We start from the raw sequence: 14232 nt of genomic DNA, 5'->3' as shown, positions 1-14232 counted from the left end.
TCTACAGGTTCTATCCCCCCCTTTGTTGGGCATTTCAGCTAAAGTTATCCTTATTGGGTCCTGAGAGCTTCTGGCTTCCCTGGCGTCTGGGACATTCTAATGGCTAACTCCAGTTCCCCATCACCCACTGCTAAATATTTCTGTTCATTCTCCTGACCCTGTACATCGCCCCCAGATCTTCCCACACCTGATCCTTTCCCTACTTTTTCCCTCTCCCTCTTCTCTCCCTCCCAGGTTCCTTCCTCCCTCTACCTCCTGTGATTTTTTTTTTGTTCCCCCTTTTATGTAGGACTGAAGCATCCACACTTTGGTCTTCTTTCTTCTTAAGCTCCATATGGTTTGTGGGTTGTATCATAAGTATTCTGAGCTTTTGGGCTAACGTGGTATGTACTCACTGATAAGTGGATATTGGACAGACTCTTAATGTATAACTCAGGCTGGCCTTTATTGCTGTGGAGTCCTTGGTGGGTTTACATTCTAAATCCATCTGCCTCCTCCTCTCAGCCTCTCAAGTGTTGGTATTACTGGCATGCACCACCACTCCTAGCAGTTCTTTAAAGTTAAAGTATGCTTGGAATATAGCTCAACAGCAATTCTCTTTAGCATTTCTTAAAGAGAAGGATAAATCTACATTCACACAGACACCTCTAAACAGTTTTTATTCGAAGTAGCCTAAAACTATGACATACTTAAATCTGCAGTGGGTAAATGATTTGACCACATACACATTAATACTGCTAAATATTATGCAGCAACACAAGATCAAACTACATATATGTGTATAGCAACCTGGACAGGTCTCAGTGGCATGATACTGACTTAAACAAAGCCAACCTTCAGCCACCACATATGATAGAGTTCCACAAATACAGTTCCCTATACAGGTAAAAATCAGACTACTTAGGAGTGCAGTAAGGTTGTTTCTATGGGCAGAGATCACTGTCCTGCTTGGTTGATGGCCACAGTAGCTACACACTTGATGGCACTAGCTATCAGACTGTCAGACTCCCAACTCACTACTCTATTTCCCTTCTTCATAGAGGAAACTGAAGAAGTGGCATATATTCTGTTAGCCAGAAACTGATCGTCTGATCCTGTCCTTCCTCTGTTTTACTTTGCCCTTAGGAGAAGAAAGCAAAACCGAGTGTATGGATGAACAGAAAGGGCGACATTTGCACAGGGAAGCTGTCTCCAGTGCTTTCTCTTCTGTCATCCATCAGCTTGGAGTCTCAGCAGGTCTAGGGCTGTAGTCTTGGATTGTTGGTTCTAAATTCAAAGTAGGGAGATTTGATCTCATTTCCTGTTTCTGGGCCCATTTTGTACCTGCCAAATACTGATTTTTAGTTCCTGTTTTATTTCCCAGTGATTTTGTTCGGCCATTTTCTCTTATGGAAGTTACAGCTTGGCCCTGTCACTTTTTATTTAGTCTCTCTGTGGCCTTGGTTTTCTTACTTGTACAAAGCTTTGCTTCATAGAGAATATGGCGATATGATGATAGACACGTGCCAACTCTGTGTCACCATCACTCTTACTCAGGTCTCACCTATACAGAGTTGTCTCTCAAGGCCTTAGGGCTCTCTGTTATCAGGATGACCTGCAGTGCCCAGCACTGTGCCTGCTCACAAGTTCCCTGAGGTGCTTGCTTTGTGTAGGATGGCTTACTGAACAAGCGTGTGGAACCACAGAAGGACCCTGAACCCTTGTGCTGCCTCATGCTACACTACTATATCAACATGACAAACACAATTACAAAAGGTAGTTTGAGCGATATTTAGCAGGAATACCGTGAAGAAAGGTGACTCTCTTGTTAGAGGATTAGCTGGGATTAAATCGAAGAGTTACAGTTAAACTCTGGTTCTTTCTGGTTTACACTGAATCCATTCACTGAAGCTTTTACTGTGTCGTTTCTTGTACCAAGAGTAAAGATAATAAAAGAGCTTCATTTCGGGGCCTCACAGGGCCTCACTGGAGCTTGTCAAGCTTTTCAGGAAATTCTGTGCACACCCAAATGGAGACTCACTCAGACACAAATTGTCACTGCCATCTGAAATGGTTTTGAGAGCTTCTAGAAGTCATAATAGATCCAGACTGCTGTGCCGCTGAGCTCTTAACATGAAAAGTCAGGAGTGACCCTGGCAGCTGGGTGACGCATGTGGGAACAGTGGGAGTGACCCTGGCTGGGAAACAGGAGGCCTGGATATTGTTTCTCTTCTCTGTATCCTGCTCGGCATCGCAGGGCTCTGAACTCTCAAGCTTTTACAATGGCCTTCCCAGGACGGGCACGCCCGTGCACCATCCCAGAGAATGAAGAAATCCCCCAGACAGCCCTTACCAGTGTCGTCGAAGCTAATGGGAATGAAGACGAGAGGGCTGTGTCAAACCTGCAGCGCAGGCACAGTGACGTAAAAGTCTACAAGGAATTCTGTGATTTTTACGCAAAATTGTGAGTGTCTCCCCTCCCAGGACGCAGGCTTTCAGTGTCAGGTCTTCAGTTCTGCATTCCCTGCCACTTAATCCGGCTAGTGTGTTTTAATTGAGTGGGGCTTTTCCAGGATGTACGGAGGGCTCGGGTGGTTCTCAGATTGCCTTATCTTATAAACTTCCACCAGAGGACATAATGGATGCCAAGGAAAGTGCCACCTTCCTGGGAAGAATGGACAGCTCTCATCGTTCTAATAACAGTGCATTTTCATTGTGTTGTCCATAAGAGAAGTTGGCACTTGTGTTGTCAGGAGAAATATACTCTGAAAGTTCTCAAGTATGAAACTAAAAGTTTAATTGATAACCACTTTGTTGGAGATTTGTTTCATAATCAATATTTGAGACAGTTAATAGACTCAAGGTATTTGATAACAGAACTTTACATATTGCATTTTAAGAGCAGAAAGTGTGTTTCACATGTGGTGATAGATGAGATGTAAACTGGAAAGGCTGATTGTAGTTTCTTGTGCAGCCATCTTAGGGAGGGAGCTGTAACATCAGCCCTGGCCGGCTTCTATACAGCTCGTTCTCTCCACTCCCACATTTTCTTTGTCATAACACTTTTTAGGGAAAACATTTTTTTTAAAAATTAAGCAGTTAGATATAACCAGTTTTATGACTTACCTCTTAAAAATAGCTTCTATATACGCTCTGTTAAATATTGTCAAATATTTTTTTAAAAAGTGAAAAGTACAGGAGAGTCAGGCAAGAGGAGCTGAGTATGCAATCCCAACACTTCGGAGGTGTGGAGGGTCGGGAATCTGAGACCAGCCTGGGCTACATGAGACCCTGTCTCAAAGAAATTAAAAAAAACAACCAACTAGCCAGCAAACAAGGTGAGAGGGAAGAGAAACATGAGGCCATTTGGGAGGCAAGCAATTGCTGTTTTCTGTTCCTCCTTCCTTACTAAAAGGAGTTCATATGTGTGAATATATGTGTAAACCATTCATCTGTCTGCCCATTTTGCCAAGCCTACTTGAATATTCAAACATAAATAAGTGTGGACTGTAATTGTATTGAATATAAAGAGGTCAATGTTAGTAGCGTTTTTATCAGCACCATCAGAAAGAAAAAGATTGAAATCCAGTACTTCTTGTATGAGAAATTATATTTATTTCTTCACTTAAAAGTAAACATTACATGTTAATAATATAGAGGAAAATGCCATTGCCTTCAATTTTTGCACATTTTGTTTGATACAACCCCCTCCTTCCAATCTGCTTCTGCACTTGGCACAGAGATGTGGCTGAGAGGGTACTCCAAAACTTCCCGAGAACCAGTCACCCCATACCTTGAGAATCACTGAGTTAATGGTAGTAAAACAAGACATTCCAGAATGTTCTCCAGCTTTTAGGGAGTCCAGGAAGATTACTGAGGTTCTGGGTATCATTGGAGAGAATTTAGAATTATAATGATGCTCTGTCTTGTTAGTAGCCATTCCAGGGTGGTTTATACTTTTTTATTTCATCCTCAAAACAGCTTCTGAGAACTCTTGAGTGGATGTGGGCTTAGTATCCTCCATGTAATCACTCTTTCTGTAAGAAAAGAATGCACAGATCTCTCCAGAGCTTTATTAAAACTTGCTGTTCATCTGGATCCTCTCTTCTCACAATAGTTCTGAAAAGACAAAGTGGAAGTCTGTATACACAGTGCTTAGGCCAGGTACACCCAGAAGTGAGGCTGCCCCTTTTCCCATTTTAAAAGTATGGGGGCGCACACACTGTGGAGGTCAAAGATAACTTGCTAGAGTCAGTTTTGTTCTTCTACCATGTGAGTTCGGAGATCAGACTCAATCTTCAGGCTTGGCTGCAAGCATGATTATGTGCCTTGCTATCTGTTTGACCCATCTTCTCCTTTCTTCAGTGACACTTCTATCTTAGATTTGAGCTTACTAATTAAAACTGAGTTTTGATTGATCTGGAATGATGAATGTGGAAATTCCGAATAGAGTTACTATGTCAAGGTTACAACCTAGAATTACCTTGAAACATTTGAGGACAGAGACAAGTGTTGAGCTGTCCTCCACTGGAGTGAGGCAAAGACTAACTATTACTATGGAAACGCTAACATTGGAAAGAGCTAGGAGCCAGGCAGCTGGTTAAAGTGTTAGTGAAGTGAGAGGCTCTCCACACCATCTGTCTCTTGGCAGTGGTGGTAGACTGATAAAATATTTGGAAGGTCAGAAGCTATGCCAGGGAGCAGACTTGCTTGTTGTAGAGGTAGAACTCTGCCATAGAATCAACCTCTGAAAACAGCACACCAAAACAAACAAAAACGCTTGTCCAGTGACTGTTCAGCATAGGGAACCTTCTCCATTTCTAGAGCTTTCAGAAACAAAATGGCTATTTATGTGACAGCCTTACCTAGTTCTTTACTTCAGCCGTGCTGTCCTACTTCTGAAGCACCAGTGATTGTTCATTGGTCACTTCCTGTGTTTTAAGGTGTAATGAGGTTGCTCATGAGGGAACTTGTCAGAATCACTGCTAGTTACTTCCTGGTTTTATTTTCCTGACCTGTAAAACATGATTGTGTTCCTACCATGAACTAACTCTCAGGACTTTGCAGTAAGGCTATGATCTGTGATGGAGAGAATTCCTTTTAAGCAGAGAGCCTGGATTCTACTCCTGTGTCATTCATTAATGAGTAGCTAGTTCAGTGGTGTTGAGTTAATTGTCTACCTCTGAACCCATTTCTCTGTCTACAATGTGATCTTTATTACATAAAATTCTGTGATGTAATGATATATTTTATACTGTTAGTACTAAATGTTTGCTTTATATACAGTCTAATAGGATTGAGGCATCTCGTCTAATTGTCAGTGGTTTTAAGAAGTTGCTTGAACAATATCTAATCAAAGGTATAATCTGAATTTAGGTTATAGTATGCTATTGAGTTACATGAAGTTTAGATTCTGTTCTTTAAGAACTCTCATGGAGAGTAGAAGCTCATGAGGCCTGCCTGTAGCAGAGTAGCTTTTGGCAGTTGCCAGTGCCTAGGGGAGGTTCTTCTGCAGCATGGCCCACTGTAGGTTGCCCGTGCTCCAGTGATTGATGCCCTGTGCTCCTGCACATATGGGCAGCACTAATTGGACTCGGTGTGTTATGAGGAGGGGAGGAGGAATGGGTATGAAGTCATAGGGTGATATGGAGTGGGGAGTTCTGGAGGAGGTAGAAGTGGGGCACAGGGCTGCATGTGATTGAGATATACTATATCCATACCAAAGAACACTTTTTAAAACATTATCTCCTGGATATCTTGTTTATGTTTTTTGAGACAGGGTTTCTCCATGTTGCCCTGGCTGTCCTGAAACTCACTCTGTAGTCCAGTCTGGCCTTGAACTCAGAGATCTGCTTACCTCTGGCTCCCTAGTGCTAGAACTAAAGGTATATGACACCACTGCCAGGCTATCTCATCAATATTTTAATTAAAGTTACCTACCTATCCAGCTGAAACTCTGAGTTCCTTAAGGGAAACGTTTATTCATTGATTTATTTATTTGAGACATTCTTGCTATGGCTGTATGATCCAGGTTGTTCTTGAATTTCTGGGTTCAAGCAACCTTCCTGCCTCTACCTCCTAAAAGGCTGGAACTACAGGTGTACCTCCCTGCACCAGTTAGGGGGACTCTTGGCTCAGACTTGTGTTCTTAGTATCTAACCTGCTTATAAGAGTACTAGAGATGTTGAAGTCAGACAGAAACAAAGCAGGAGGCCCTTTGAGCAACTAAAGCGCCTAGGTTAACGAGACTGGGCCATTATGAATTAGAGAACTTGGGAAACCTGGTTTTATAGACGAAATAGGAGTTTTTGTGTCCAGATAGAATTTGCGCCTCAGTTCTTGATGCCGTCTACTCTTTCAGTTAGCAAGTTAACAATCTCTGTCTTGCCCTTTGTGTGTTTTAGCAACATGGCCAATGCCTTGGCCAGTGCCACGTGTGAGCGCTGCAAGGGGGGCTTTGCACCTGCTGAGAAGATCGTGAACAGTAATGGCGAGCTGTACCATGAACAGTGCTTTGTATGTGCTCAGTGTTTCCAGCAGTTCCCAGAAGGACTCTTTTATGAGGTGGGTCGACTCAGCTCTCCTTCACTTTCAGATTCCTTACCGGGGATTAAACTAAGTGCCAGGTATTTAGTACTGGGAGGTCAGTGGCGGAATGCATGTGAAACATGTAGGTCCCAACCTAAACAGGACGCCCATGCATAACTACCTACACTCATGCCCATCAGTTCACCTCAGTTCAGACTCTACAGTTTCTTGTCACTGCCTATCAGACTGGAGTACTTCTGCTCCGAGTACAGAATCCTTTCACCAGGCCTGCAGCCGAAGCATCTCTGGCCTTCCCCAGTGCTTGCTCCTACATGGGGTCTGCCCAACCTGGTCCCTAGATCTTACTTTATCAGGATATCATTGCACATCTCCCTAAAGGGGAACCTGTGTCACCTCCTTCCTGATTTCCAAGTCACATTCTGGAGAGTTCCATGCATGTATTTTCTACAGAGGATCATGTTAGGACTTGACACTGCAGGAACCACTCTGTTTAGTCCTTCTATGTGTCGAGTCATTTTCTAAACACTTGTTCTTGATGTTACCATGTGAACTGTACTTCCGTCAGATTAATACTTTCTTATCACAAGGAACATGTATTGTGGGGATGGCCTAGGGAAGCTCATTCCCCACATCATGAGTGAAAATGAGAGTAATCACTTTGGCAATTTACTTTTGCTAACACACCACTTAACATATTTACAAATGTGTGCATTTTTATATATGTGAATAGAATTCTCATATAGCTAAAATGTCTGTTGGTTTCTTTTTTGATTATCATTTTATGTGTATGGGTGTTTTCTCTGCATATATGTCTATGCATCGTGTGCGTGTCTGGTGCCCTTAGAGGCCAGAAGAGATTGAGATCCGTCTGAACTGGATTTAAAAAGAGTTGTGAGCTGTCATGTGGATACTGAGTATGAACCAAGGTCCTCTGGAAGAGCAGCCAGTGTTCTTAACTGCTGAACCATCTCTACTTTGAGTTTTTTGTTTTGTTTTGTTTTTTCTCCTACCAGACTTAGATTTTCCTGAGTCTGTGCCTAAGAAAGGAAAGGTAGTTTGTAGCAGTCATTAGTTGAAATTCCCAGGCCAGCCTGGAAAACATCATTTGTTCCCTATACACACTAAAAATCCAAACTTCCAATTGTGAGTTGTCTGTAGGAATATACATAGCATATAGTCAGAGAATGAAGTTTTATTCAGTAGTACACATGTTATTCAAGACTTTCTACTACGCCTCAAGAAACAAACCCTCAGCAGAAGGAAGATACTCCTTTTTTCTTTTTTTCCCTCTGAAAATCTTATCAGAAACCCAACTGTAGGAGAAGAGATAGAAAAACTTCCCAGTGTGTATAGATGGTGGTGGTGAGCCACATGCCCTCCTGACTCTAAATGGCTGTCATTGGTAAGAGAAGTTAGGTCCCTAGGGGCTGTGACAGTGTGGGAGGGAGTGCTGCTGTTGGACTGCTGTCACTCAGTTCGGCAAACTCTTCTTAGACTTTGACAAAAGGCTCTGAAACTTAACTCAGCCAGATAAGACTGGTTTGATTTTAAGATCGTTATGATGATTAGGGAAGATACAAGGTAAATATAAAGTTTTTATTATTCATGGAAGTAAGAACACATAATTTAGAAAGTACAGGCGGGGGAGGGAGAGAGAGGAATTCGTGGGCCAAAGCTTTATTGGTTATCAACATCCAAACATGGCTCCTGTGGAGTTTTCATTAGTAGGCTTTAAGCAAGTAGCACACATTTCAGATGGCCATGCTGTGACACCAGAATCTGCACAATGCATGCTGGGTATGGGACTCAACCTGGCTACTCAAGCTGTATCTAGCTGGCCAGGGAACAGTGGTGTACGACAGACATTCAGATTGATCATCTGTGGAGCTGGGAAGCCTAGAGCTGGAGATAGAGTGACTGATACTTTCTCTGGTGTGAGAAAATATAGCTTCTATTCACAGTGGATGCCAAAGCAGCACGTAACCGTACTCGTGACAGAAATATGAGGGATGGCTTAGTCGGTAAAACACTTACCCTGCAAGCATGAGGACCTGAGTTTAGATCTCCAGCACTTACATAAAATACCTGGAGTAGTGACACATCCACATAATACCATAGTTCAGGAGATAGAGACAGGAAGACCTTCCTGAGACTTGCTGCCTAGGCTCTAGCTGAAATCAGTGTGGTCAAGGTTGATCGAGCTCCTATCTCCAAAAATTAGGTGGACAACAACTGAAGAAGACAATAGACAACAATCTCTGGCCTCCACATGATCACACACATGTACATGTGTAATTGCACACATACATGCACACATGAACATATCTCTATACACACCAAAACACAAAAAAGGGAGAACAGTGTTATTCATACTGTATAAGTCCCCTTTAATCCCTGCCTTTCTTTTCTTTGTGGCCCTGAGAGGTGAAGACATCCTTGACAACACAGTAGGTAGCAATTTGTAATGTTACTGGGAACACAATTAAGGAAAGACCTCAGGGACAAGTCAGTTCTGTTTTGTCTTCTGCCTGATCTGCCCTCTGGAGTCTTCCAGTCCCTCCTATGCCTTTTCTCAGATACCAACCCTTGGCTGCCATTTCAGTATTAAATAGCACATCTTTCTTAGCCAGCTGTGGTCACCTTCTATGCACCTGCCTTTATACGTGGTCCCCTCAGTCACAAAACCATTTATGTTTGGTCACAGGGAAAAGCTTGGAAACAGCCTTGAGCAGAGCAGAATAAAACATGACTCACACTTGTCCTCCTGTTCACTCCTTAGTTCTCTTCACTGCTGGGCTATAAATATCTCCCTAGTATTATTCCAAAAGATGTTACAGATCCCAGCCTCTGGCTATTAATGGGCTGTTGTCTGGGTCCTAAGGAAGACAGCTATTTTAGCTACAGTGTTTGCTGTTTAAGGTCCATTTTCCAGCCAGAGATTTATAAAGCCGCAAATGGAAAATAAGACCTTTACTTTTGTTTAAATGACCTGTTAGAGAAAAAGCTATCCCCATCAAAGAATAAGGCGCACATTCAGCTATGCCCAATAGTGGAAGGTTTTCCAGTACTAGAAGCCCATTTGATTTTTTTTTTTTTTTTTTTTTTTTTTTTTTTTTTTTTTGAGATAATATAGTCCCACTTGGCTGAGGGTGACTTTAAACTTTTGATCCTCCACCTGCCTAGTGGTAAGATACAGACAAGCCTTCCTCCAGAAGCTTGGTCTGTATGTATCAATCTTAGTATAATGAGCCATGCAGGGCACGTGGGTTGGTGATACAGTGTTTTCTTGTTTAACTTTCAAGGACCCCTAAGTTCATTCCCCAGCAGGTTGGAAGATACACCAGAGAAGGTATCTTCTCCAGACCATGCCTTTACTATTGCTTTTATTTTTTATCAAAGCATCCTCCTCCCTCATTTCCACAGTCCTTGCTCTTTCTTTTCCCTTGGAACCAGTTATGAAGACTTACAGATAAACAAACATAGTGGCACAGAGCTGTGGTTCCATCATTTGGGTGGCTGGGGCTGGAGATTTGCAAGTTCAGTGCCAGCCTGGTATGCTTGCTTAATAAGACCCTGCCTCAAATGTAAGGGGCAGGGAGAAGACAAGTTATGTTTACTTACTTCAAAACATGACTCACTTCTTTGTGGAACTGGCAGATGTATTCCATTAGTTGACTAGGATATGTATCCCTCTAGTTCACTGGCCTCTCTCTAGAACACATGGCAGACATGAACACAAGCATTTCTGCTGCAGCTGCACTTCTCTTAACATGGTGTGGCTGGTTACGATTGCTCAGACTCAGTAGCACCTGCAAGAGGCGAGGAGGAGCAGGAACTCCCAACGCCCACTGCTAGCTCCCGTACCGCGGATCTCATGCCCTCTCTTGACCATGTTGAGCACCAGGAACATGTGGTGACATAGATACAGGTGAACACTGGTAACAGGAAGATAAATAAATAAATAAACATGTTTAAAAGGAAAACAGAACAAAAAAGAATGCATAGCAGCTACTACTAGGAATGCTACCCAGATGTGATCCCCACTCACAAGGTGACCCTGTCTCCTGTTAGATGGCATGGTTTAAAACAGGAACCTAAAAGTTTCAGTTTAGGCAGAAATCTGTCTCCTTCTGAAAAACAAGGTGTTTTGCAGATTTGTTCATCAAAAAGAAGTGACTGACCTAAGTTGTTTGCCCAGGAGATTCATTGCTAATGTCACCAGCGCTAAATCCCATAGCTTTCCTGAGTCCACAGAACACTCATCCATCTCTAACGTGGGGCACGTCTACACTCATGACTGTTTGTACTCATCTTCCCATTCAACTGCACACACTTTGTCCACATTGATCTAGTATCTCGGACACGTGACTCTTATCCCAGCACTTGGGAAATGGAAAGAAAGGGTCAAGAATTCAAAATCACTCTTGACTACATAGCAAGTCTGCGACTAGCGTGTGCTATATGAGACTTTTCTCAAAAGAGAAAAGACCCCCACCAAAAAGGTGTGCTGTTTTCGCTCTTTGCTTACTTGCTTAAAATAGCAGGCAGGCCTGGGGGCGTGGTTAGTAGTGGAATTTATACTTACCATTCATGTAGGAGACCCTGATTCAATCCCAGCACTGATATATAAACTTAAAAAAAAAAAAACCCACCATACATGTCTAATACCTAAGGTAATACAGTTCATAACTCTTTATAATGAAGAAATGATTATCTCCATCTAAGAGAAAAGCAAGATTCATTTTTCATTATTAGTGCTGGATTGCCAAACTAAAATCCAGTTTCCTTCAGTCTAATACTGTTCTGAATCTTACTTTAAAATAACCTATTAGAAATCAACATTCATTTTAGTCATCATCAGACTAAAGATAGTAACCTTGTAACAGTATGAGCGTGTTAAAAACATAGCAGGACAGCTGGGGCGTGTCGCAGTGGTAGAGGGTGTGCCTAGCATGTTCAGGTCCCAGACAGTGTTGCTTCTCCAAGCCTTGATTGAGATGGGGCTTCTCAGTGTCATAGGTGTCCTAAGGCAGTGTGCCTGTGTTTCCCATACCTTGCCAGGAAGCTAGTTCCCTGTACAGGAGAAAGACTGTGTATTGCCAGCTTATAAGACTTGTGAGATCACACTTGTCCCTAAGATAATTCAGCACCTGTTTGTGAGCCACTTGCTACACAAGAGGCAGCATAACTTGTTGTTTTCATCTGATAGTCACACAAACCCTACAAACTAGGTGTCACTGGATACATGTGCCGAAGTAAGCCCTTGCCTACTGCATGTAGTGACAGCTGACTCAAGATTCTTCTCTCGGGACTCTTGTCTCCAGAAGCTGCATTCTCTTGCACCATATTGTCCTATCTTTCTCAGAAACTGAAATGATTTAGATATATTTCATAATATAACATGTTTTTTCTAAAATCTCCACTCACACATTCTGCGTCAGACCCTAGGGTTCTTTTCATAGTTTCCACAACTCTGAGAGTTACATGTGACTAGAGGTTTTCAAGTTTGACAATGTAATTCTATTTAACAGAGTCAGTGCTGCTGGGCACTTGGGAGTCATAGGCAGGTGGACCTCTGTCTACAGCGTTGACTTCAGGATGGCTAGGGCTACATGGAGTGGGCCTGTCCGTCCCATAAGACTTTAGCTGTTCTCTGGAGGAAATGCCCAGACACCTGCAATAGTGGTTCCTACGTATAGCTTTGTGGTGCCTTGATCATCTCCACTAAAAGAAGTATTTTTCCCCTTGAAGTATTTTAGAAGTGAGCTAAAGCCAACAGTTACAGAGAGATACAATTTCACAAATCTTTCAAACTGGCATAGACCAAACCCAGAACAAGGCCTAGACAGTAGCCTTCTTTGTATGCTGCAAATCCAGCCAGCAGGCCCAGGGCTGAGCTTTCTGTTAATGCCTCCGACTTTTCTCTCTCCTTGTTTGGCTTTCCCAGTGTGTGCCTTTCTCCCCCATCCCAGGCTACATTAACAGGAAAGGCCTGTTGGTAATGAATGCTGTAATGGAACAATGATTAACAAAGAGTTTCCGTGCTCGTTTCCTCTAATACTGTATCCTGATTATTCAGGAAGGCTGGGACTGAGCAGTGAAGAGTGAAGAGAGGAAACTCCAAAGCCAGCCTCTTTGCTTATCTACTGACCCACTTGTCTCAGAGCAATTCATGACAGACGCATAAATCACCAAGTGACTGTCCAGCACCTGCATTTCTGAAATAAGGACAAGCTAAGTTCCCGATTATTGGTTTTAAAGCAACAGTTATTAACTCTCCTCCCTCGCCTCTCTGATGGGAATATTTACAGAACTCCAAACCTACACAGAAAGCACCAGAGCTGTTGCTGCTGGGGCTCATCTTCTACCACGCCACATAATCTCTTGGAACATGATGTTTCTTGCTTATTATATTTGTGGTGATATCAATAAGAAACAAACCCTATAGGTTCCTTTATCTGAACATTTTGTTCCCTGCTGGTGGTGCTGTTTGGAGAAGTTGTGGAACTTTGAGGGAGGAAGTACATCACTGGAAGTGGGCTTGAGGATTTATTAACTCATCTCACTTCCTGCTTTCTTTCTCTGCTTCCTGTCGGCGAATAAAAATGTGATCAGCCAGCTTCCTGCTCCTGCCACTAGGGCATACCGTCCCTGCTGTGATGAAGTCTGTCCTGGAACCGAAGCCAAAATAAACCCTTTCTTCCTTGAGTTGCTTTTGGTCAGAGTTTCATCACAGCAACAGAAAGTAACTAATACAGTATTCCTTGTTTTAAATTGGCTTGGGGCTTTAATGTAGTTATCTAAAAGATAGTGTTTATGGAAATTTTGATTCTTCAAGATGTATAATTTCTAGCCTGTTCTTCATTTTATATCCCAAACTTTTATTTTGGATTGATTTATGGGATTCCCCAGGCTCTTAATTAAATATTTTATGCTTCATAATCTCTACAATATGTGGAAAAGAAGCAGCTTGTTGTAGCAAAGTCTTTGGAATAGGAGTGGTAGCCCTGATACTGGATCTTATACCACAGAGGAGCACAGGATCTGGAATGCTGGTTGTTGCAGTAGAATCAGTTCCTGAATACTTGAACTCTGTTTTGTGAGTCAGTCAGTCTGTCTGTCTGTCTTTATTTCTCTCTTTTTTTCTTTTTAAGAAGAGATCTCGTTGTGAGGTATTTCTGGCCTGCCTGCCTCTTCTGAGTCCTTTCTGGTCTGTCTGCTAATAAATTTCTATGCATAATCGCACTTGCTTCTCCCACTTTAAAAGAAAAGGATCTCATTTCCTGTTATAATGACTTGCAACAGGACACCTCTCAAATGGTATCATTTAGGGAAACATAGGGAGCCTTTAAAGCCTCCCAACTTTTCCTGCCCTGTGTATTTTCTTATTAGGATGAAGACGCTTGGCTTGGGGAACTATATTGAATGTTGTGTATTCTGGTATGTTGTGAGTTTAGAGTTGTAGAGAGTAGTCAGACATCATTCCTTTATGACTTTGCCTTGTGCTCCTCTGATTACTATCAAAAGAAAGCATCTTTCTTTAAAAGAATTTTTGTGAATGACTTGAAATGATGGCCAGTGTGCAAAGTACTTACTGTGCAGGCGCCATAATCTAAATTCAGATCCTCAGAACTCACATAAAAGCTAGAATCTGTCATGCCTTGAATACTTCTGGCCTAAGATGGCTGTGTCTCCAGAAGGGGC

The 14232-nt window shown here is 42.4% G+C and overlaps 1 protein-coding gene across 6 annotated transcripts in view; it reads left to right on the top strand.

The window, feature by feature from the left end:
- LIMS1 (LIM zinc finger domain containing 1) overlaps positions 1–14232 on the top strand; it is a 93203-nt gene that overhangs the window by 61443 nt on the left and 17528 nt on the right. For 4 of the 6 annotated variants that reach the window (XM_080938363.1, XM_080938360.1, XM_080938362.1 and 1 more), the window contains exons 1-2: positions 2240–2443; positions 6384–6543. In XM_080938363.1, the coding sequence (XP_080794489.1) occupies positions 2262–2443; positions 6384–6543 (342 nt within the window). In that variant the 5' untranslated portion in view covers positions 2240–2261. Of the gene's footprint in view, positions 1–2239; positions 2444–6383; positions 6544–14232 lie in introns of those variants that run through there. The other 2 variants (XM_080938365.1, XM_080938364.1) reach the window with 1 other exon arrangement.

The sequence above is a fragment of the Micromys minutus genome (genome assembly GCF_963924665.1).
Source record: "Micromys minutus genome assembly, chromosome: 25".
NCBI lineage: Eukaryota > Metazoa > Chordata > Mammalia > Rodentia > Muridae > Micromys > Micromys minutus.
Note: the sequence above shows the minus strand (reverse complement) of the source record. Positions and strands in the feature narration are given on the sequence as shown.